Raw genomic sequence first — 24,284 nt, 5'->3', positions numbered from 1 at the left:
TGATTACTGTGAATAATAAATGTACTTTGATTTAAATCTTACTAAGCGGTGTATTGGATTATTGATCATTACTCAGACTTGAACCACGTGGCGGTATCAGAAGGATACCTGGCAACTCAAGAGCAAAGGTGATAAAACAGAGCAATTAAACTAAGGCAAAAGTTAGCAACAGTATGGAGTCCAGAGCCCGAGAATAAAGTTATCCGTAACCTCATTGATGCACTTATGGGTGTATGCCAGTGACATCACACATAGGTCACCCACGGAACGCTAGAAATCCCCGTTACATACAGGTTTAGGGCTGCTGTGACAGTCACGGCCATAGGGAGCAGATGTCCTCTGCCACGTGGCATAAAGCACGTGGCACAGGTACCGCACAGTCTCCGTCGTGAGGCTGAGTCTTCGATGGCACATGTTGTCCAACATCTCCATAAGGGACACGAGTCCTGTGGACCTTTGGTCTCCTTCATCACTTTCACGGCATGCCTAGTGCGGCCTCCAGACCCTGAGCCTCCCCCGTGGTCCCCTGGTCTCGTTCTGCAGGGTATTCCCTCAGTTCCGATATCGATCAGAATCCAGCGAGGGATGAGCGAGTGACCAGAGAGAGAGACGGGTGGGTTCTATGCTCGCTCATCCCCAATGGTCAGGGTCAACTGGACTGTGACGTCTGCTTTGGGGTTACTGGATCCTGACTGGCAGGCGTGGGGTCCCAGCAGAGAAACCAGTCCAGTTCTTCTTGATCCACTGCAAACAAGCGTTGAGCCCCGAAACTGGAGTATTCATCCCATTCCTTAACTTGGAGACTACGCGGGCAGCACGGTGGCGCAGTGGATAGCACTGCAGTCTAACGGCACTGAGGTCCCAGGTTTGATCCTGGCTCTGGGTCACTGCCCGTGTGGAGTTTGCACATTCTCCCCGTGTTTGGGTGGGTTTCGCCCCCACAACCCAAAGATGTTGTGGGGGCCAAACCTACGCAAACATGGGGCTGGTTTAGCACAGTGTGCTAAACAGCTGGCTTGTACAATACCAACTGCACGGGTTCAATTCCCGTACCAGCCTCCCCGAACAGGCGCCGGAATGTGGCAACTAGGGGCGTTCCTCGGTAACTTCATTGAAGCCTACTTGTGACAATAAGCAATTATTATTTGGGGCCGGTTTAGCACAGTGGACTAAACAGCTGGCTCGTAATGCAGAACAATGCCAGCAGCGCGGGTTCAATTCCCGTACCGGCCTCCCCGAACAGGCGCCGGAATGTGGCGACTAGGGGCTTTTCATAATAACTTTATTGAAACCTACTTGTAACAATAAGCGATTATTATGTGCAGGGTAGGTGGATTGGCCACACTAATTTGCCCCTTAATTGGAAAAATGAATTGGGTACTCTAAATTTATGAAAAAAAACTTGGAGACTGTGGGCAGCTGACATTACTCTTGGTTAACTCTTGATGGCCAATTAGTTTGACGAGCATAAGACTCAGGAATGTTAGAGGGCACAATTGCTTTGCGCTTCAGCGATAAACAGAGCCAATAGGCACCCTTCTTACTCACACTGCATCATTCAAAGATCAGCCTCCTGGACAGCTACCCCAGAGGTTGCGAATGCCCCCTTTCACCAGGGTGGACACGGTGTGGCCTTCTCTTTCGTTCGCTTTCGGGTCTCATCCACCCAGCTGATTAGGCCCAGCTCCTTGACTGTCATCACTCCCCAGCCCATGTCCCCCGCAGCCACCCTCGACCCATTCTCCCATGCCACAGGCTTGCACTAAAAGCTCACTTAAACAACAGGCAGATTTCAGGACCACTCACACCAACTGCGACCCCCACCCTGTGAACACAGCCTTATGCCCCCGACAGCTGCCCTCCTCCTTCTATCACATCCCCCCCCCCCCCCCCCCACCGGACACCCCTGACGTGCTCCTCCCCCCCTCTCCGGAGATGGTCAATGGGCTCTGACCCCTTGGACTCCCAGGTGCTCAATGGAGACACCGGTGTTCACCTCTCCTTCCTCCCTCTCGGAGCTCACGGCACCTGGTTCCCAGCAGTAATAGTTTGTACCGGAGTGATGTCACGCCTGGTGGGTGGGAAGATACGACGACTGCTGAAGATGCGACGTTAACCCCACCAAGTACAGGGCTGTTAGATAGGGAGTCCCATGATTTGGGCCCAATGATGTTGACAGGCTGGTGATAGACGCTCAAGTCTAGATCATGCATGATTTGGAGGTGGCTCCCACGTACCTGCTGCCCTTGTCTCTCAACGTGGTTGGGCACGGGTTTGGGAGGAGCTGTTGGAAAAGCCTTAGTGGGTTGCCGCAGGACATCCTATAGATAACCCATACTGCAACCTATAGATAACCCATACGGCAACTATAGATAACCCATACTGCAACCTATAGATAAGCCATAGTGCAACCTATAGATAAGCCATATTGCAACCAAGATACCCATATTGCAACCAATAGATAACCCATAATGCAACCTATAGATAAACCATAGTGCAACCTATAGATAACCCATAATGCAACCTATAGATAACCCATACTGCAACCTATAGATAACCCATATTGCAACCTGATAATCCATATTGCAACCAAGATAACCCATATTGCAACCAATAGATAACCCATAATGCAGCCTATAGATAACCCATAATGCAACTACCGTACACGAGTGACGGAAGGCAGGCAGTTGGAACATCACACTCTGACCAATGAGATGTCAGTAGCTCTAGTAGTGGAGCAAATTAAAGAGGAATAAACAAACAAGTTGTGGAGAACCCTGGGGTAGGGAGCAAAATGAGAGCTCACCTGCTCCAAGGACTCCTTTAGACTAATGACGGCCCCCTTGCCAGCAAGATGGCAACTGGAGTGTGCGCACTCAAATATCTGGCAAAGAATTCATTTCAATTAAGTGTCACCCGTGGCTCAGTTGGTAGCACTCTCACTTCCAGTCCCACTCCAGGATTTGAGTGCAAAACTCAAGGCTGACGTTGCACTGTTGGAGGTGCTCCCTTTCAAATGGGATGTTATACCGAGGCCCCATCTTCCACCTCAGGTGGATATAAAAGATCCCACGCTGCTATTTCAAAGAAGACCAGGTCTATATTTATCCCTCAATCAACATCACAAAAAACCTGGTGCTTTGGCCTCTAACACACAGCTGTTAGGAGGTCTTTGGTGTATGCAAAATGGCTGCTGGGTTTTCTACATTACAATGGTGATTATGCTAGAGAAGGTTCTGCGTTGGTTATATGGAGCTTTGAGATGTTGAATGGTTGGAGAAAGCACTGTATAAATGCAAGTCTTTCTTTTTTGGGGGACAATCCCAAGGGAGCCAACCCTTGCCTCAGTTCCCATGGACTCCCAAGACTTCCTTAGACTAGTGCTGGGCTCTAGGGTGGTGGTGGTGGCATCAGTGGTACTGGCACAGAATTAGTAATCCAGAGGCCCAGCCTAATGTTCTGGGGGCATGGGTAGAAATCTCACCACGGCAGCTGGTGGAATTTAATTCAATTAATAAACCTGGAATGCAAAATGAGTCTCAGTAATGGTGACCATGAAGCCATTGTCGATTGTTGTAAAAACCCATCTGGTTCACTGATGCCCTTCAGGGAAGGAAATCTGCCATCCTCGGCTGGTCTGGCCTCCATGTGACTCCAGACCCACAGCAATGTGGCTGTCTCTTAACTGCCCTCTGATCTGAAATGGCTGTGGAAGCCACTCAGCTCAAGGGCAATTAGGAATGGGTGACAAATCATGGAATTTGCAGTGCAGAAGGAGGCCATTCGGCCCATCGAGTCTGCACCGGCCCTTGGAAAGAGCACCCTACTTAAGCCCACACCTCCACCCTATCCCCGTAACCCAGCTAACCTTTTTGGACACCAAGGACAATTTAGCACGGCCAATCTGCCTAACCTGCACATCTTTGGACTGTGGGAGGAAACCGGAGCCCCCGGAGGAAACCCACCCAGACACGGGGAGAACGTGCAGACTCCGCACACTCGGCGACCCAAGCCGGGAATCGAATCCAGGTCCTGGGAGCTGTGAAGCAACAGTGCTACCGTGCCGCCCCCTAAGTTTAGAGTACCCAATTATTTTTTTCCAATTAGGTGTAATTTAGCCGGGCCAATCCACCTACCCTGCACATCTTTGGGTGGTGGGGGTGAGACCCACGCAGACACAGGGAAAATGTGCAAACTCCACGCGGACATTCAGCCGGGCCGGGATCGAACCGGGTCCTCGGTGGCGTGAGGCAGCAGTGCTAACTGCTGCGCCGCCGGTGGCGACGCCCACATGCCATGAAACAATATAAAAGTGAGGATGAAGCCAGAGTCCTCAGCAATGATCACTACCCATTGACCTTGGCTGGAATGTGCCCTTTGCGCCAGTGTCAGGATCAGGCTCGTCGTGATGCCCTCCGGATTGAACAATGTGCAAACAGTTACTACCCAGATAATAGGAGAACTGCCCAATTGCTGACGCACCGGAGGCTGTCTTGAGCCTTTAGGATTGCATCCCAGTTCCTGCTTTTAAACTGAAAGAAGTGACAGGTAGAAAACCAGAGAAACAAAAAGGAGGCCCGAATGAACTGGAGGAGGTGTAAAGAATAATAAATTAAAATTCGATTTCTTACAGAGCCTCATTAATAACCTGTAGGCTCATTAAGATGGAACGCCTGACCTGCATTTAAACTGCAATTGAAAGACCCATAAATATTTAATTCCTTCGTTTGGCTCACTCCTCAGCGAAAGCCTACGGACCTATTTCTGTCAATTATTCCCAAGCTATTTCAACTACCTGCTTCTGCAGCCAACAGCAGGATGCGTGGGCTGGGAAAGCGAAGCATCTGTTCATAAGTCTGCAGGCTGGAAGCTAGGAACTACATAGTCAATCCCCTACCCTGTACCTCGCTGCAGCCCCCCCCACCCCCCCCCCCCTCCCGCCAGCCACTCCACCCCCATCAACCCTCCGGGAGGTGTAACATCTCTGCCCATCCATGTTGTGGCAGTGGTGCACAGGCTGCTAAATCAGAGCATCCTTAGCTCAGTTACTGCCGTGGAGTGAGTTAGTCTGGATGTCAAGGTTCAGCCCCAGTTAGACGACACCTGACATCCTGTGAGCACACCTTCGGAAGGATACTGGTCATGGAGGGCAAGGGGTGCAGATTTACTCACTTATGCATCTGTACTTTTAAGGGTTAGACTACAGGGTGGCATGACACAAACGAGGGTATTCCCCTAAGTTTAGACGGTTAAGGGGGGATTTCAGCAAGTTTTCACAATAATAAGAGGACCAGGTAGGGTGAATGGAGAGAATCTTCTGGAAATGTAAGCGCATAAATCGACCTACGAAGCCTTGAAACCGCTCTCCAAAAAGCAGTGGTGGACTTGTATACCGAGTAGACAAACAGTCATTCAAATCTCTGTCTGAAATGAAAGAGGTCCCCGTTCATCGCTGTTTCAGTCTGGGAGCTTCACTCCATATCGAACTGTTTTGAGATTTGGGTGGTGAGAAGGGAGGAGGTAAAAAGTCAGGTAATAAAGCTCGTGGTGTAGTGGTAATGTTACTGGACTTGTAATCCAGGCTCCCAGGTTAATGTTCGGTGGACACGGGTTCAAATCACACCATGGCAGCTGGTGGAATTGAAATTTGGTTCAGTGAAGGTCAGTCTCGTTGATGATGACAACAAAGCTGCCATTGCTTGTTATAAAAAGGCTATCTGGTTCACTAATGGAGTGGCGTGGTTAGCACTGTGGTTAGCACTGTTGCTTCACAGCACCAGGGACTCGGGTTCAATTCCCGGCTCGGGTCACGGTCTGTGTGGAGTCTGCACGTTCTCCCCTTGTCAGCGCGGGTTTCCTGAGGAAGAGGGCCCATGTGGGGTTGGAGGAAGAATGTTCCACAACAGCCCACAGGAAGGCAAGCATAGCTGGGACCCATGCCGGTACCCATAGCAACATCTTTTACTTGAAGGAAATGAGTGGCGTTAAAGGAGAAATTGTTCAATGTGAGAACAAGTTCAGCCAGGTGGAGGAGGATGGTGGTGGATTGATAGAGACTGGTTGAGCCTCTGTTCAAGAAAGAAGCTCTCAGGCTGTCCCGGTGGAGATGCAGGTATAGCCGGATTGGATGTCCATAGTGATAAGGAGATGTTTGGGGCCAGAGAGCTGGAAACTATTCGGAGGCTGTTGGGAGAGTCATGGACGTGGGTGGGAAGTGATAAACAATCATAGAATTTTCGGTGCAGGAGGCCATTCAGCCCATCGAGTCTGCACTGAACCGTGGAAAGAGCATCCTACTTAAGCCCATGCCTCCACCCCATAAGAACATAAGAACTAGGAGCAAGAGTAGGCCATCTGGCCCCTCAAGCCTACTCCGCCATTCAATGAGATCATGGCTGATCGTTTGTGGACTTTCCGGCCCGAACACCATAACCCTTAATCCCTTTATTCTTCAAAAAACTATCTATCTTTATCTTAAAAACATTTAATGAAGGAGCCTCAACTGCTTCACTGGGCAAGGAATTCCATAGATTCACAACCCTTTGGGTGAAGAAGTTCCTCCTAAGCTCAGTCCTAAATCTACTTCCCCTTATTTTGAGTCTATGCCCCCTAGTTCTGCTTTCACCCACCAGTGGAAACAACCTGCCCGCATTTATCCTATCTATCCCCTTCATAATTTTATATGTTTCTATAAGATCCCCCCGCATCCTTCTAAATTCCAACGAGTACAGTCCCAGTCTACTCAACCTCTCCTCGTAATCCAACCCCTTCAGCTCTGGGATTAACCTAGTGAATCTCCTCTGCACACCAGTACGTCCTTTCTCAGGTAAGGAGACCAAAACTGAACACAATACTCCAGGTGTGGCCTCACTAACACCTTATACAATTGTAGCATAACATCCCTAGTCTTAAACTCCATCCCTCTAGCAATGATGGACAAAACTCCATTTGCCTTCTTAATCACCTGTTGCACCTGTAAACCAATTTTTTGCGACTCATGCACTAGCACACCCAGGTCTCTCTGCACAGCAGCATGTTTTAATATTTTAGCATTTAAATAATAATCCCTTTTGCTGCTATTCCTACCAAAATGGATAACCTCACATTTGTCAACATTGTATTCCATCTGCCAGACCCTAGCCCATTCACTTAACGTATCCAAATCCCTCTGCAGACTTCCGGTATCCTCTGCACTTTTTGCTTTACCACTCATCTTAGTGTCGTCTGCAAACTTGGACACATTGCACTTGGTCCCCAACTCCATCATCCATGTAAATTGTGAACAATTGTGGGCCAACACTGATCCCTGAGAGACATCACTAGCTACTGATTGCCAACCAGAGAAACACCCATTAATCCCCACTCTTTGCTTTCTATTAATTAACCAATCCTCTATCCATGCTACTACTTTCCCCTTAATGCCATGCATTTTTATCTGATGCACCAACCTTTTGAGTGGCACCATGTCAAAAACTTTCTGGAAATCCAGATATACCACATCCATTGGCTCCCCGTTATCTACCGCACTGGTAATGTCCTCAAAAAATTCCACTAAATTAGTTTGGCACGACCTGCGCTTTATGAAGCCATGCTGCGTCTGCCCAATGGGACAATTTCCATCCAGATGCCTCGCTATTTCTTCCTTGATGATAGATTCCAGCATCTTCCCGACTACCGAAGTTAAGCTATAATTACCCGCTTTCTGCCTACCTCCTTTTTAAAACAGTGGTGTCACGTTTGCTCATTTCCAATCTGCCGGGACCACCCCAGAGTCTAGTGAATTTTGGTAAATTATCACTAGTGCATTTGCAATTTCCCATGCCATCTCTTTTAGCACTCTGGGAAGCATTCCATCAGGTCCAGGAGACTTGTCTACCTTTAGCCCCATTAGTTTGCCCATCACTACCTCCCTAGTGATAACAATCATCTCAAGGTCCTCACCTGTCATAGCCTCATTTCCATCAGTCACTGGCATGTTATTTGTGTCTTCCACTGTGAAGACCGACCCAAAAAACCTGTTCAGTTCCTCAGCCATTTCCTCATCTCCCATTATTAAATCTCCCTTCTCATCCTCTAAAGGACCAATATTTACCTTAGCCACTCTTTTTTGTTTTATATATTTGTAGAAACTTTTACTATCTGTTTTTATATTCTGAGCAAGTTTACTCTCATAATCTGTCTTACTCTTCTTTATAGCTTTTTTAATAGCTTTCTGTTGCCCCCTAAAGATTTTCCAGTCCTCTAGTCTCCCACTAATCTTTGCCACTTTGTATTCTTTTTCCTTCAATTTGATACTCTCCCTTATTTCCTTAGATAACCACGGTCATTTTCCCTCTTTCAACCATCATTCCTTTTTGTTGGTATAAACCTTTGCTGAGCACTGTGGAAAATCGCTTGGAAGGTTCTCCACTGTTTCACCATAAAGTCTTTGTTCCCAGTCTACCTTAGCTAGCTCTTCTCTCATCCCATTGTAATCTCCTTTGTTTAAGCACAAAACACTAGTGTTTGATTTTACCTTCTCACCCTCCATCTGTATTTTAAATTCCACCATATTGTGATCGCTCCTTCCGAGAGGATCCCTAACTATGAGATCATTAATCAATCCTGTCTCATTACACAGGACCAGATCTAGGAACGCTTGTTCCCTCGTAGGTTCCATTACATACTGTTCTAGGAAACTATCGCGGATACAACTATCCCCATAACGGGCAATTTAGCATGGCCAATTCACATAACTTGACAGTGGGAGGAAACCGGAGCACCCGGTGGAAACCCACGCAACACAGGGAGAACGTGCAGACTCCACACAGTCACCCGAGCTTGGAATTGAACCCGGGTTCCTGGAGCTGTGAGGCAGCAGTGCTAACCACTGTGCTGCCCAAGTGACTGGACAAGGGGAGAAAAAAAAAGTGTGGGGATAGAAAGAAATCAGTCCCGTGGGATAAAAACTAGGCTGAGATGATGGGTCTACCAGTGCAATCGTGCCTGTGGATTTTGTGAAGGAGGTAGACGCTGCTGTTTGGGTTTGAGAAGTCAGTAACAGTCTGGGAAACAATGGCTTAATGTTTGATGGAGGCGTGATGGTCAGGGGGAGGTAAGAGGTGTCAATATCTTGTCAATTACATAGTTGCCGATTGTTAATGCCAATTACGTGGTTAAGGATAAGAAACAGGTGATGGGTATTAATTGTCACCCAGCACATGTAAATGGGGGATTTCCTTTGACATTTTGTTTTAGTTGCAGTGCCCCACTGGGGGCACCCCCTCTGCATCCCCCCCCCCCCACCTCATTTAACTACTGGTTTTATTAAGAGTACAAATAGGGGAGAACTGGGACACTGGGTTGAGAAGGAGGAGAGGTGCGAACAAGTCTTGGTTTTGGTCCCATCGGCTTGGATCCTATTAACAAAAGGAAGCATCCGAGGGTTGATGTTCATCGTCCTCAAGGTAAAAAGTTAGTTCACCAAACAACAATAATGCCAGGTTTAATACTAATGCTCCGTCACTGTGACGAGCAACTATTTCCTTCAGAAAGAATTAGCAAGAGGCAACAGCTTAAGGGGAGATAAAAGGGAATTGACCTTTCGAAATGAGAAGTAAAGACACATACAAAATGCTTGTGTGTGCAAGTGTATGTAGTTAATGATAAATTCTTTCCAACTGGTGGCTTCCATCGGCAACATAAATGGTAAGCGTTTCCTCCTGTATTTTGACTCTTTTGATATTAGGGCCTCCATTATGCTGTCACATGGATCCTATTAGCATCATTTTCCGCCAGTTGGCATGACAACTTCCAGCGGCCTCTCAACTGCACAGTCCACCCACCCAGCCTTGATGACGGGCCCTGCTCATAAACAGAAGTAAAAGTGGAAAGCACTTATAACCTATCAAATAACCGCACCAAAGACCAGCTTCTAAAACCTTTTAACACCTCTATAATGTACAATTGTGGCTTGGTCACTCGACGCCTCTGCAATTCCCCTCTGACCATCCATTACTCACTTAATTTTTTTTTTTTTTTAAGTGTTTTAAACTACTTCCTCCCCAACCGAGAGCATAAGAACGTAGGAACAGAAGTCGGCAATTCAGCCGTTCGAGCCTGCTCCGCCGTTCTATCAGATCATGGCTGATCTCTTCCACCCCTAAAATCCAACTCGCTACCTGTTCCCCAAAACCCTTTAACCTGGTTTTTTTAAAATCAGAAATATATCTATTTCCTTCTTAAAAGCTGTTAATGGCTCAGATTCCACCGCACTATGGGGCAGCGAGTGCCACTAATTCACCACCCTCTGCGAGAAGTAGTTCCTCATCACAGTTCTAAATCTACCGCCTCTCAACCTATACCTGTGACCTCTCATTCAAAGTCCCCCCACTACGCCCATGGTGCCTATCATCCTACCCCCACCACTCGAACCTTAGTGCAAACAATCAAGACAAAGGCAAGAAGTAAAAACAAACAAACAATCCCTCCCAAGGCCCGAACACAGACCCAACAATGGACCCCCTCATCCCTTAACAAAGACCCTGTAAAAAAGCCGAAAGCCAAAAAACAGAAAAAAGAAAAACGAACCAAAAGCAATGTTTTTCGCAATGCAGTACATTCGCCACCACCCTAGAGGACTGTCGGACAAACATTTGTGCCCTGCTTAAAGCCAGCTCCACAATATTCAGGGAAAACTCCTGCAAAATCAATTTCGATGGGCTGGATATGGTGTCCAGATGGCCAAAAAAGCATCTCCCCTGGAGGTCCTGAAATGCTCGATCAATCACAGCACCGTCGCTATAAACTCTGCAAGATTTTTACAATCTCCATCAGTTATACAAAACAGTCACCAGGCAGTGGGGGGGGGTTCTGCCAGCACCACCTTCCGGTCAATCAGACAAGCGGCTGTTCGCCCTGGAGAGTGGCTGGTGGACACATAATGGTGCATTTAACAAGCCATACGAGCAGGCAGACGAGTGAGAAACTTTTGTTCATCAATAAGATTCACTAAGGCCAGTGTCAACTCAGCCACTTGCCTCAAAATGGAAGAAGACACCAGCAACTCATCTAGGCACAGAGAGCCAAACCTGGATCTACCTTCACCCACTTCACGGGCATCTGCCATTTCCAACAGGAACCCGTGAGCAAAAACCAGCAGCAGATACCCTGGGCATGTTTCAATCACCCTTTCGAACCCAGGGACACTGGTGCTGATCATAATGTCTGGCTGAGATCGGTCTACACAGCAGAGTGGGGTTCAAACCTGGGCTCTTCCAATTGTTTACGACTCAAGTGTCACAAGGATCGAGTGTGTTATGCAATCAGGGGAGTGAACAGATCTGATCACAAGTATGACTGACTGAGACGAGTGGTCACCACCAATAAGCACGGAGCACCATTGCAGTGTTAATGAATTGTGGAAAATTAAGATTAAATAATGAAATTGGGATAAAATAAAATGGGGAGTTGACAAGGGCAGCTGTCTGAATGGGGTGTTTTTGATGTGTGAATTTGCGTACCAGTGAGAAAAGCAAGTGTTTACCGGTGCGTCATGGGGAAAATTATGAGGTGGAGAAGAGGCGGCTTTGGAGTGGAGAGATAGGGAAATTGGCACTTAGATGCTAAAAGCCAGGTCCACAGGGTGGGTAACATCAAAGGAAAAGAATGATATATCGGTATCACAATAACTGGAGAAAGAAACACAGCAGGAGCAGATACAATCACAGCCACACCCAACTGCAGGAAACAGTCTCTCCCAAAAACAAGTTATTGCGAAAAAGCGGCTGGTTAAAATCCCAAAACACAAACTGAGAAGATTACACCTCTGCTAAAACGGGAACAAATAACCTGTGCGTGGTAACTATTTGCTGCTTTTGGCTCAGTTATATAATATTCAATATTGTTTGGAGAAAGGAGCATCTCAGAGTTCAGGACACGGTAACTTTATGAGATACGGGGCTGGATTCTCCGGCCCTCCAGCCACATGTTTCTCAGTGACGTGCTGTTCGCTGGCGGGATTCTCTCTTGCTGCTGCTTGTCAATGGGATTGCCCTTTGCAGCCAACCCGTGCCGCCAGGAAATCCCAACAGCAGGTGAAGTCCAGCCACTGTGTGTGTATAGCTATCAGTGTCGTTAAGTGTACTGTGTGTTTTTATTCTTTATTAGTTGATTGCAAAACAACTGGACTATTCCTCCCTGGTTTGCATATCTTTTCTCACAATGTAACGGATTGAAAACATACACCACCCCAGTGTTTCAAGTTACCCTTCTACGCTTTGGGATGCCTTTGCATTTAACATCAGCGGGGTTCTTAAACTTTCCTCAATACGGAATCAGCATCTGCATCCCAGATAAGGGAGGACCATAACTGACAGAATGCATGGATCTGGTTTATTTATTCAGTCATGGGATGCCTCCATTGCTGATTATTTATTGCCCATCGAAGGTGGTGGTGAACGGCCTTCTTGAATAGAACTGAAAGCCTTTATAAACCATTGCATGGGGCAGACAGGAATCCAGCACATTGCTGTGGACTGGACATACATGTAGTTCAGACCACATAAAGATGGTATGTTTCCTTCCCCAAAGGACATTTGTGAAGATGGAATTTTAAAATCATTTCAGTCGCTTTGTGGTCCTGCTTCATGAGGCTCAGGCTTTTTTCCAGATTTCTATCAATTTGTTTTCCCAATTAAGGGGCAATTTAGCGTGGCCAATCCACCTAACCTGCACATCTTTGGGTTGTGGGGGTGAGAGACAGTCACAGACAGTGACCCGGGGCCAGGATCGAACCCGAGTCCTTGGCGCCGTGAGGCAGCAGTGCTAACCACTGCTCCACCTTGGCGCCTCAGAGATTTTCACAATTAATCGAATTTAAATTCCCGGCCAGGATGGTGGGATTTGAACTTGTGCAGTCCCAGATCATTAGTCCAGGCTTCTGGATTACTAGTGCAGTGATACAACCATCAAGCTACTATACCCACAATGTTCATAATGCAGCCAAACAGGTTGAGTATCAACCTGTAAATCCTTCCAAAACACACCAATGACAGGTGGTAAGAGTGGGAGAGATTCCTGGCCGGCCATTTGATGAAAAGAAAGTTGGGATCCTCTCCCAACACTATCCATAGCTCCAGACAACAACTTGCATGCAAACATGCATGTTGCCACAGCAACCCCAGACTCCCTGAGTGTAACACCAGCACCAACCCTTATGTTGCTCAGTGAGCCCCTGCAATGAAATCAAACATGACTGGAAAGGTTAACTCGTGTTAAATGCACCACTCATACCATTAACTAGAAATCCAGACGGTTTAATCAACATTTTAATGACGGTACAATGGCAGCATTTGCCCTTCAGTCACTAGGGTCTTCATATTATGAGGATAAACAAGTATCAGAGTCAGCCCCCAACCTAGTCATGGCTGATCACTTGAATCCACGCCGATGTGAAGTTGGAGCCATTCTTGGATCATCAATTTGATGTCAGCTCTGGAGATTCAACGCTGTCAATGAATATAAAGATTGTGATCCTGCCAGCAATCAGGGTAAAATTACATTCAGCTTGTTAACTCTACCAGACCCAAACACTGCCATCAAAATGGATGATGCTGCGGGAGCTCTTTGACTGGCAGCTAGAAGCAAAGACCCGGAATCTCCATTAATGGGCAATGTCTGATGCTTTAAGCCCCTCGATCCCAGTTTGTAATGAACAGTAATGTTTCATTATTACAAGAGTCTGGGTGTGCAAACAGTAGAATTCTCATCAGCCTAACACATTCCATGCCCATGGTCTATATGATGCTTCCTATATAACGTAGTCAGTTCGCACACATTGTATCAAATACACGAACTGCCCCACACCCAGAACATAGCTGCAACGAGAGATTTAAACCTCCCCCAGTTCATTCATTTCCAAACACAGAGAGCACAGGAACTGGAAACCATTCAGCCCCTCCATCCTGTTCTAACATTGATCAATGGTTGATCTGTATCCTGTCTCTACACAACCTTGGTTAACAAAAATCTGTCCATTGCAAATGTATAATGATCAATTGAGAAGCATCGACTGCTTTCTGTCGGGGAAGACTTACATTCTTGTACCCCCTGTGTGTGAAGACTGTGTTTTCGCTTCCCTGGCTGTGATTTCCAGGTTAAAGCCCATGGTCATGGACAGCCCTCAGTAGCTGTAAGTACTTGTCTCTCTCTCTACCCTATCAACGCCTTACAAAATCCGAAAAGAACTCAACCAAACCACTTAACTGTCTCTATTCCAGGAACACAAGTTAAATTCTTGTAATCTCACACCATTACTTAACCCTTGGAACATTGCTCACAATCCAGAAATCACATCAATACCGAATACTACTTTGATTAAAAGCCAGCACTGAATGATAAGGTTCCATTTCACACATTCCCCCAAATCACACTGTTTCTCCTAATGTTACTCTATCAGCATTACTAATGACACACGATAACATCGCGCAATTATAATTCACAATGCTACGTTTTCCAAAATTATTCTCATAACCCAGGCTGAGGAGGCCACATATCATTCTAATGACTTGCTCCCTGAAAATGTGTTTATTTCTTCCAAATCTAGCTCACAATATCTCTAGCTGCACAGCAACTGATAGACACAGGAATACAGCCTGTCCCATTATTTAATTAATTTAACCAGATGGTACAAACAGAATATATCCTGGAGATACTTGAAATATGATTTATATCATGGGCATATAAACACATTAAGAGGGAAGTGACGAGATGGAGGGGGCAGATTCTTTACATTAGTCTGGCAAGGGTTATTTCCCACTCCACATCTCGGAACTGTCCCACACCTCTGAAAGTGATTTAACATGAGACCCAGTGAAGCCCCATAAGCTCTTGAGGAATGCACACACATTACACAGAAACTCAGTTTTGGTCAAAAGGATCCAGAATCAAACGTATTCGAGGCAAAAATGTAATTTTGGCCAAATCAAACCACTTAAATTCACAGGCGGAACGAGGTATGGGGTTGCCCTCTGCGAAAATTCCTTTAAATATCACTTTACTCTCCCGAATGCCCACTTTCCACAACCAGCACTGTTCATATCCTGAGCTAACTGTTCAGCCAGTAATGTTGCAAGAGTCCCCACACATCAACATTCTGAACTAGCATCTACATTCATGCCATTCTCTGTCCTGATCCCGCTCCTTCCCACCTTAATAGTGCGAATTGCAAACACCCAACAAGGATGCTTGCGAGGCGGCTGTATCCCAAAATGACTGGCTGACTAGTTGGCCATGAGGATACCTCTGTGTCTAAATATTAAACCATTTTAAAATGCAAAGCAACCAAATCATTATTCCCCCCACCCCCCGAACTCCTCAAATTAACGTGAAAGGTCTAAATTCAGAAATCTGACAGTGCTCACAGTCTGCCAAGGGAAGACTTTTTGTACCTAAATACATAAAGGCTTGGCAATTGCGAGGTGGTGACAATTTCCAACTCTGCCCCCCCCGTCAGTCATGCCAAAGACTGCCTGCCCCCAGAACAGCAGCCCCAAGATCATTAATGGGATTAGGTGACGGCTGTTAAAAAGCACAGTCCCGCTGCTCCCTTGACTGAGCGAGGCTCCAATTCACTACGTGGTGATTGCAATGTACACAAACCTACTCACCTCCTTCTTGACTGTACGCAGCAACCTCTGACGCATCTCTGCCTCTGTTGCAAAGGGAGAAAGATTGTTTTTTTTTATTAGATAAAAGCAAATGAACGAGGAAGCATATTTGTTTCCAATATGTGGAATCTTTTTGCATCCAGATCATTCAGTCTACCTGCTGTAGCTGTCGCCATGTTCCAGGTATGTAGACACTGCTCGATTCCTTTGCTCTTCAGCAGCAACTGCAGCCCGGGCTCTTTGATTGACAGCTGGTCCCAGTGACGTCAGCGCCTCTCTGATACATACCCCCGGGCGCCCTTGATTGACAGCTCAGGTTATCACAGGCTGGAGAGAGCCCAGATTTAAAGACACACTGCCTTCCTTTTTACTTTCATTCATTTACATCCTATCCATCCTCCCGCCCCCCTCTCAAATTGTCTCAGTAACATTTTTATTTTTTAAATTAAATAGCAGATTGTTTAATTACAGCCCGCCCCTTATTTTTGTTAATCGACCATGGGGTGCGTCACCCGTCCCTCAAATTGCCCTTGAGAAGGTCGTGGGTGAGTCGCCTTCTCGACTCACACTCCAGCCCTTGCGCCAGTGGGGACACCCACGGTGGTGTTGGCGAGAGAGTTCCACGATTTTGACCCAGCGGTGGTGAAGGAACTGCGATACAGTTCCAAGTCAGGTTGGTGGGTGGCTTAAGGGTAACATACTGGTGCCGTGTCGCACCTTTCGATGTAAGAACACCTGCCCCCTCTCCTAAGCGGCACGGCAGTAGAATGGTTAGCACTGCGGTAGGGCGGCATGTGGCACAGTGTTTAGTACTGGGACTGCGGCGATGAGGACTTGGGTTCGAATCACAGCCCTGGGTCACTGTCTGTGTGGAGTTTGCACATTCTCCCGTGTCTGCGTGGATTTCACCCCCAAAATCCAAAAATGTGCAGGATAGGTGGATCGGCCACGCTAAATTGCCCATTAATTGGAGAAAAAAAATTGGGTACTCTAAATTTATTTTTAAAAAGCACTGTGGCTTCACAGCTCCAGGGTCCCAGGTTCGATTACCCGCTGGGTCACTGTCTGTGCGGAGTCTGCACTTTCTTCCTGTGTGTGCGTGGGTTTTCTCCAGGTGCTCTGGTTCCTCCCACAGTCCAAAGATGTGCAGGTTAGGTGGATTGGCCATTCTAAATTCCCCTTAGTGTCCAAAAAGGTTAGGTGGGGTTACTGGGCTACGGGGATAGGGTGGAAGTGTGGACTTAAGTGGGGTGCTCTTTCCAAGGGTTGGTGCAGACTCGATGGGCTGAATGGCCTCCTTCTGCACTGTAAATTCTATGATTCTATGAGAATGGGTTTATTGTTATGTTGGAGCAAGTCTTTGTTCATTCGCAACTTAATGGTGGGCAATCGGTTGGACAGGGAGTTGCAGGTCATGCTCTCCCCATCATATGTATAGAAGCTGGCTCCATACTTCCAGACATTGCTGCCAACAGACAGTATGTAACCATGGTACAGACAGCGCTCAACAACAAAGAACAAAGATAAGCATAGCTCAGGAACAGGTCCTTCAGCCCTCCAAGCCTGTGCCGATCATGATGCTCTAACTAAAAAAAAACTTCTGTCCTTACTCGGTCCGTATCCCTCTATTTCCTCCCTATTCACGTATCCATTCAGATGCCTCTTAAATGTTGCTAATGTGCCTGCTTCCACCACATCCTCTGGCAACGTGTTCCAGGCAGCTGTTGTGTTCTGTGACCTTGCCAATGAAATGATGCATACAGAACTGCTGGTGACTTAACTAGAATGATGTTTTATTGATTAACACGTGGAAAGATAACAAACAGAATACTACACAGACTAAGTTACTATTTGCATTTCGTAAACTCTGCTGGAACTACCCTATGTGCGACAGTCCTGTTGCACGCCTTACTACCAACTGGCGAGAGTCGGATGTCACATGACTGATGTCTGATGCCACCAGCTGGTTGGAGGTCGCATTTCTAACTATACACAATATTATTCACAGGCATATCACCACAGCAGCCACCACTCTCTGCGTCGAAAACTTACCCTGCACATCTCCCTTAAACTTTCCCCCTCTCACCTCGAACTTGTGCCTCCTTGTAATTACAAAGAACAAAGAACAAAGAAATGTACAGCACAGGAACAGGCCCTTCGGCCCTCCAAGCCCGTGCCGACCATACTGCCCGACTAAACTACAATCTTCTACACTTCCTGGGTCCGTATCCTTATATTCCCATCCTATTCATATATTTGTCAAGATGCCCCTTAAATGTCCCTATCGTCCCTGCTTCCACTACCTCCTCCGGTAGCGAGTTCCAGGTACCCACTACCCTCTGCGTAAAAAACTTGCCTCGTACATCTACTCTAAACCTTGCCCCTCTCACCTTAAACCTATGCCCCCTAGTAATTGACCCCTCTACCCTGGAGAAAAGCCTCTGACTATCCACTCTGTCTATGCCCCTCATAATTTTGTATACCTCTATCAGGTCGCCCCTCAATCTCCTTCGTTCCAGTGAGAACAAACCGAGTTTATTTAACCGCTCCTCATAGCTTATGCCCTCCATACCAGGCAACATTCTGGTAAATCTCTTCTGCACCCTCTCTAAAGCCTCCACATCCTTCTGGTAGTGTGGCGACCAGAATTGAACACTATACTCCAAGTGTGGCCTAACTAAGGTTCTATACAGCTGCAACATGACTTGCCAATTCTTATACTCAATGCACCGGCCAATGAAGGCAAGCATGCCGTATGCCTTCTTGACTACCTTCTCCACCTGTGTTGCCCCTTTCAATGACCTGTGGACCTGTACTCCTAGATCTCTTTGACTTTCAATACTCTTGAGGGTTCTACCATTCACTGTATATTCCCTACCTGCATTAGACCTTCCAAAATGCATAACCTCACATTTGTCCGGATTAAACTCCATCTGCCATCTCTCCGCCCAAGTCTCCAGACAATCTAAATCCTGCTGTATCCTCAGACAGTCCTCATCGCTATCCGCAATTCCACCAACCTTTGTGTCGTCTGCAAACTTACTAATCAGACCAGTTACATTTTCCTCCAAATCATTTATATATACTACAAAGAGCAAAGGTCCCAGCACTGATCCCCGTGGAACACCACTGGTCACAGCCCTCCAATTAGAAAAGCATCCCTCCATTGCTACCCTCTGCCTTCTATGGCCACGCCAGTTCTGTATCCACCTTGCCAGTTCACCCCTGATCCCGTGTGACTTCACCTTTTGTACTAGTCTACCATGAGGGACCTTGTCAAAGGCCTTACTGAAGTCCATATAGACAACATCTACTGCCCTACCTGCATCAATCATCTTAGTGACCTCCTCGAAAAACTCTATCAAGTTAGTGAGACACGACCTCCCCTTCACAAAACCGTGCTGCCTCTCACTAATACGTCCATTTGCTTCCAAATGGGAGTAGATCCTGTCTCGAAGAATTCTCTCCAGTAATTTCCCTACCACTGACGTAAGGCTCACCGGCCTGTAGTTCCCGGGATTATCCTTGCTACCCTTCTTAAACAGAGGAACAACATTGGCTATTCTCCAGTCCTCCGGGACATCCCCTGGAGACAGCGAGGATCCAAAGATTTCTGTCAAGGCCTCAGCAATTTCCTCTCCAGCCTCCTTCAGTATTCTGGGGTAGATCCCATCAGGCCCTGGGGACTTATCTACCTTAATATTTTTTAAGACACCCAACACCTCGTCTTTTTGGATCACAATGTGACCCAGGCTATCTACACCCCCTTCTCCAGACTCAATATCTACCAATTCCTTCTCTTTGGTGAATACTGATGCAAAGTATTCATTTAGTACCTCGCCCATTTCCTCTGGCTCCACACATAGATTCCCTTGCCTATCCTTCAGTGGGCCAACCCTTTCCCTGGCTACCCTCTTGCTTTTTATGTACGTTTAAAAAGCCTTGGGATTTTCCTTAACCCTATTTGCTAATGACTTTTCGTGACCCCTTCTAGCCCTCCTGACTCCTTGCTTAAGTTCCTTCTTACTTTCCTTATATGCCACACAGGCTTCGTCTGTTCCCAGCCTTTTAGCCCCGACAAATGCCTCCTTTTTCTTTTTGACGAGGCCTACAATATCACTCGTCATCCAAGGTTCCTGAAAATTGCCGTATTTATCTTTCTTCCTCACAGGAACATGCCAGTCCTGTATTCCTTTCAACTGACACTTGAAAGCCTCCCACATGTCAGATGTTGATTTGCCCTCAAACATCCGCCCCCAATCTATGTTCTTCAGTTCCCGCCTAATATTGTTATAATTAGCCTTCCCCCAATTTAGCACATTCATCCTCGGACCACTCTTATCCTTGTCCACCAGTACTTTAAAACTTACTGAATTGTGGTCACTGTTACCGAAATGCTCCCCTACTGAAACATCTACCACCTGGCCGGGCTCATTCCCCAATACCAGGTCCAGTACTGCCCCTTTCCTCGTTGGACTGTTTACATATTGTTTTAAGAAGCCCTCCTGGATGCTCCTTACAAACTCCGCCCCGTCTAAGCCCCTGGCACTAAGTGAGTCCCAGTCAGTATTGGGGAAGTTGAAGTCTCCCATCACCACAACCCTGTTGTTTTTCCTCTTTTCCAAAATCTGTCTACCTATCTGCTCCTCTATCTCCCGCTGGCTGTTGGGAGGCCTGTAGTATACCCCAACATTGTGACTGCACCCTTCTTATTCCTGATCTCTACCCATATAGCCTCACTGCCCTCTGAGGTGTCCTCTCGCAGTATAGCTGTGATATTCTCCCGAACAAGTAGCGCAACTCCACCTCCCCTTTTACATCCCCCTCTATCCCGCCTGAAACATCTAAATCCTGGAACGTTTAGCTGCCAATCCTGCCCTTCCCTCAACCAGGTCTCTGTAATGGCAACAACATCATAGTTCCAAGTAGTAATCCAAGCTCTAAGTTCATCTGCCTTACCCATAATGCTCCTTGCATTAAAACATATGCACTTCAGGCCACCAGACCCGCTGTGTTCAGCAACTTCTCCCCGTCTGCTCTGCCTCAGAGCCACACTGTCCCTATTCCCTAGTTCTCCCTCAATGCTCTCACCTTCTGACCTATTGCTCCCGTGCCCACCCTAATTGACACTTCCACCTTTGGAAAAAGCCTCTGGCTACCACTCTGTCTATGCCTCTCATAATTTTGTGGACCTCTATCAGGTCTCCCCTCAGCCTCTGCCTTTCCAGTGAAAACAAACCTAGTTTATTCAACCTCTCCTCATAGCCAACACCCTCGAGACGAGGCAAGATCCTGGTGAACCTTCTTTGCACGCTCTCCAAAGCTTCCACGTCCTTCTGATAATGTGGCGTCCAGAACTGCGCGCAATGCTCCAAATACGGCCAAACCAAGGTTTTATATGGCTATAATGAAACCACCAATCAAACATGGAATGTGGGACAATCTTAAACTGACTGTGCAAGGATGGGATAAGAGGCCATTGTGGACACTGGGAATGGTTGGAGAGATACCAAACAATGGCAGACAATGGAGGGTAAAGGAGTGTTTAGCTATGCCAACAGTTGCTTCGAGATCAAGCTGGTCAAGGAATGATTGCAAACAATGATTGTAGTCACAAAGGGTTTTTTGGCGACTTTGACATTTTGGGCGCGATCTAACCAGAAAAAACAGAGTCGGTAGTGGGCGGGATTGGCAGGGTCATTGCCGGTGCTGGCGGCACTCTGTTGCTATTACAGGCCCCAGCGGGGAACGCCATCCCCCTCACCCACCGAGACCGCACTTAGCGTAATTTCCTGCACTGAGGAGCTCCGATGAGCGGAAGAGATGGGACACCATTTTTAAATGGCACCCCAATCTTTCGACCACCCAATGCGACCCCAGAACCCCCTCAATGTCCCAACTCATCTACCTATATGGGCGACCTCGGGGCCCACCCCCACACCCTGCCTCATACGGGCAGGGCACACCCGGGCCCGATTCCCGGAGCGGGCAAAATGCCTGGTCCCGCCCACTGTAGGTGAGGTCCAAATCCCGGCAACCCTCGAGATCTGGTTAGATCTGGAGAGGCATAATGGCCGTCGGGAATCCTGGGGGAGGCCTCTCCCGGGATGTACCAACTGGGCCCCGCCTTGATTCCAGCGGGATGCCGCCGGTAAATTGTGCCCATGATCTTTGTTTGGTTGCAAAGTTTAAACGGGACAAGGGGGATTACAATACAGAGAATGATAGGTGAGCTGTGTTCAGAATATGAGATAAAGAGCTGGTTTGGGAGAGAGTCGCAGGCACATTCGATGGACTTGGGCTGGATCAGGGTAAAGAAACAGAATAATATCCGATTGGGTGGCGATATAGGCACAGATGGAGAATAAGGAAAAGGCAACAGTCAAATGGATGATTTCAATTTTAGAGACAGGAAAAAATGTTTGAGCACTTCGCACTTGGCGCTACAGGTAAGGAGGTATTTTTAATTCAACCATGGGGTGTGGATATCACTGGCTAAGCCAGAATTTATTACTCATCATTAATTGCCTTTGAGAAGTCGGTGATGAGTTGTCTTCTTGAACCACTGCAGTCCATGTGGTGTAGGTACACCCACAGTGCTGTTAGAGAGGGAGTTCCAGCATTCTCACGGCCCAATGAGAATAGAAAGGCGACAGAAAGTCGATTTACTTACAAGTCAGGATGGTTTGTACATTGGAGGGGAACTTGGAGGTGGTGATTTTCCCATGCATCTGCTGCCCTTGCCCTTCTAGATGGTTGAGCAAGTTAATAAAGTGCTGTCAAAGGAACCGTGGGGAGTTGCTGAGGAAGAGGTAAATTTTAAGCAAGAAGGGGTCTCTAAGATTGTCCTCGAGGATATTCCTGGCTTCGGAGAAACCTGGCTGTGGAGGAGGAAATGCAATATTTCATGAAGTGATCTAGCCAATCTGGCAGTGATTGACCAGACCCATTGTGTCTGAGGTACATTGAAGCTTCTGGCCCTTGGATTTAAGGTGGGAATTGTACCAGGGATAATGTAAGGGTGGGAAACTGAGGAATTTGGAGATCAGATCAGACCGTTAATAATGATATGCAACAGGAAATTGTGTGAGGCTTGTGACAGATGGAGATACAGATTAAAGAAAGTTGGGGTTCGAAAATCTGTTGGAAAGGAAGCTGATGGGCTGTGGGACGTGGCTATTTATAAAAGCACAGAATTGTGGCGGTACAGAAGGAGGCCATTTTGCCCAACATGTCTGCTCCGACTCTTCAAACGAGCATCAGGACTTTGTCCACTGCTTTTCCCCGTACCCTTGCACACTGTTTCTATTCAGATAATTGTCTAAGGCCCTCTCGAATGCCTTGATCAAAATGGCCTCCACCACATTTCCAGGCAGCGCATTCCAGACCCTAACAACGGGCTGTGTGAAGCAGTCTTTTTCTCACATCATAGTTGCTTCTTTTGAAAATCACTTTAAATCTGTGCCCTCTTGTCCTTGATCCTTTTACCAGCGGGAGCAGTTTCGCCTTCTCTACTCTATCCAGCCCCCTCATGCTTTTGAACATCTCTCTCAAATTTCCTCTCAGCCTTCTTGGCCGGGGTCCTCCCCTACCCAGCGGGGCGGGGGGTCCCGGTGGGATGGAGTAGTGTGACCCACTCCGGCGTCGGGCCGCCCCAAAGGTGTGGATTTCTCCGCACCTTTAGGGGCCAAGCCCTCACCTTGAGGGGCTAGGCCCGCGCTGGAGTGGCTGGCGCGCCTCCGACCGGCGGGAAAGGCCTTTGGTGCCACACCAGCCTGGGCCAGAAGGACTCCGCTGATCGGCAGAAGTCCGCGCATGCGCGGGAGCATCAGCGGCTGCTGACGTCATCCCCGCGCATGCGCAGGAGGGGGGGGTGTCTCTTACGCGTTGGCCATGGTGAAGACTGTGGCCGAGGTGGAGGGAAAAGAGTGCCCCCACGGCACAGGCCCGCCCGCGGATCGGTGGGCCCCGATTGCGGGCCAGGCCACCGTGGGTGCACCCCCCCGGGGCCAGATCGCCCCACGCCTCCCCCCAGGACCCCGGCGCCCGCCCGCACCGCCTAGTCCCACCGGGAAAGGAGGTGGTTTGATTCTCGCCGGCGGGACAGGCATTCCAGCAGCGGGACTTCGGCCCATCGCAGGCCGGAGAATCGCCGGGGGGGGGGGGGGGGGGGGGGGCGCCGACCGGCGCGGCGCGATTCCCGCCCCCGCCGAATATCCGGTGCCGGAGAATTCGGCAACCAGCGGGGGCGGGATTCACGCCAGCCCCTGGCGACTCTCCGACACGGCAGGGGGTCGGAGAATCCCGCCCCTTCTCTCCATGTTCTTCTTACCAAAATGCATCACCTCCTCACACTTCTCTGCATTGAATGCCATCTGCCACCTATCTGTCCACTCCACCAACTTGTCTATGTCCTTCTGAAGTTCTACACGGCCCTCCTCAAAGTTTACAATCTTCCAAGTATTCTATCATCCTCAAATTTTGAAATTGTCCCCTGCACACCAAGATCTAGATCATTAATATATATCAGGAAACTTTCAAGATGATAAAATCTCATAAGGGATAGAAATGAAGAGATGGTAGTTATGTCCAAGGGTGTATCAATGGAATTGAAATGCAAGATGAAACTGAGGGAAG

General features: G+C 47.7%; 1 protein-coding gene across 2 annotated transcripts in view; it reads right to left on the bottom strand.

Moving 5' to 3' along the window:
• The window catches only part of sgsm1a (small G protein signaling modulator 1a), a 303,238-nt gene that overhangs the window by 246,635 nt on the left and 32,319 nt on the right, over positions 1-24,284 (bottom strand). The window contains exons 1-2 of one of the 2 annotated variants that reach the window (XM_072477309.1): positions 15,805-15,913; positions 15,648-15,691 (exon numbers count right to left, since the gene is read on the bottom strand). In XM_072477309.1, coding sequence (XP_072333410.1) covers positions 15,648-15,691; positions 15,805-15,823 — 63 coding nt within the window. In that variant the 5' untranslated portion in view covers positions 15,824-15,913. Of the gene's footprint in view, positions 1-15,647; positions 15,692-15,804; positions 15,914-24,284 lie in introns of those variants that run through there. The other variant, XM_072477396.1, reaches the window with a different exon arrangement.

Source organism: Scyliorhinus torazame, chromosome 1, assembly GCF_047496885.1.
Source record: "Scyliorhinus torazame isolate Kashiwa2021f chromosome 1, sScyTor2.1, whole genome shotgun sequence".
Classification (NCBI taxonomy): domain Eukaryota; kingdom Metazoa; phylum Chordata; class Chondrichthyes; order Carcharhiniformes; family Scyliorhinidae; genus Scyliorhinus; species Scyliorhinus torazame.
Note: the sequence above shows the minus strand (reverse complement) of the source record. Positions and strands in the feature narration are given on the sequence as shown.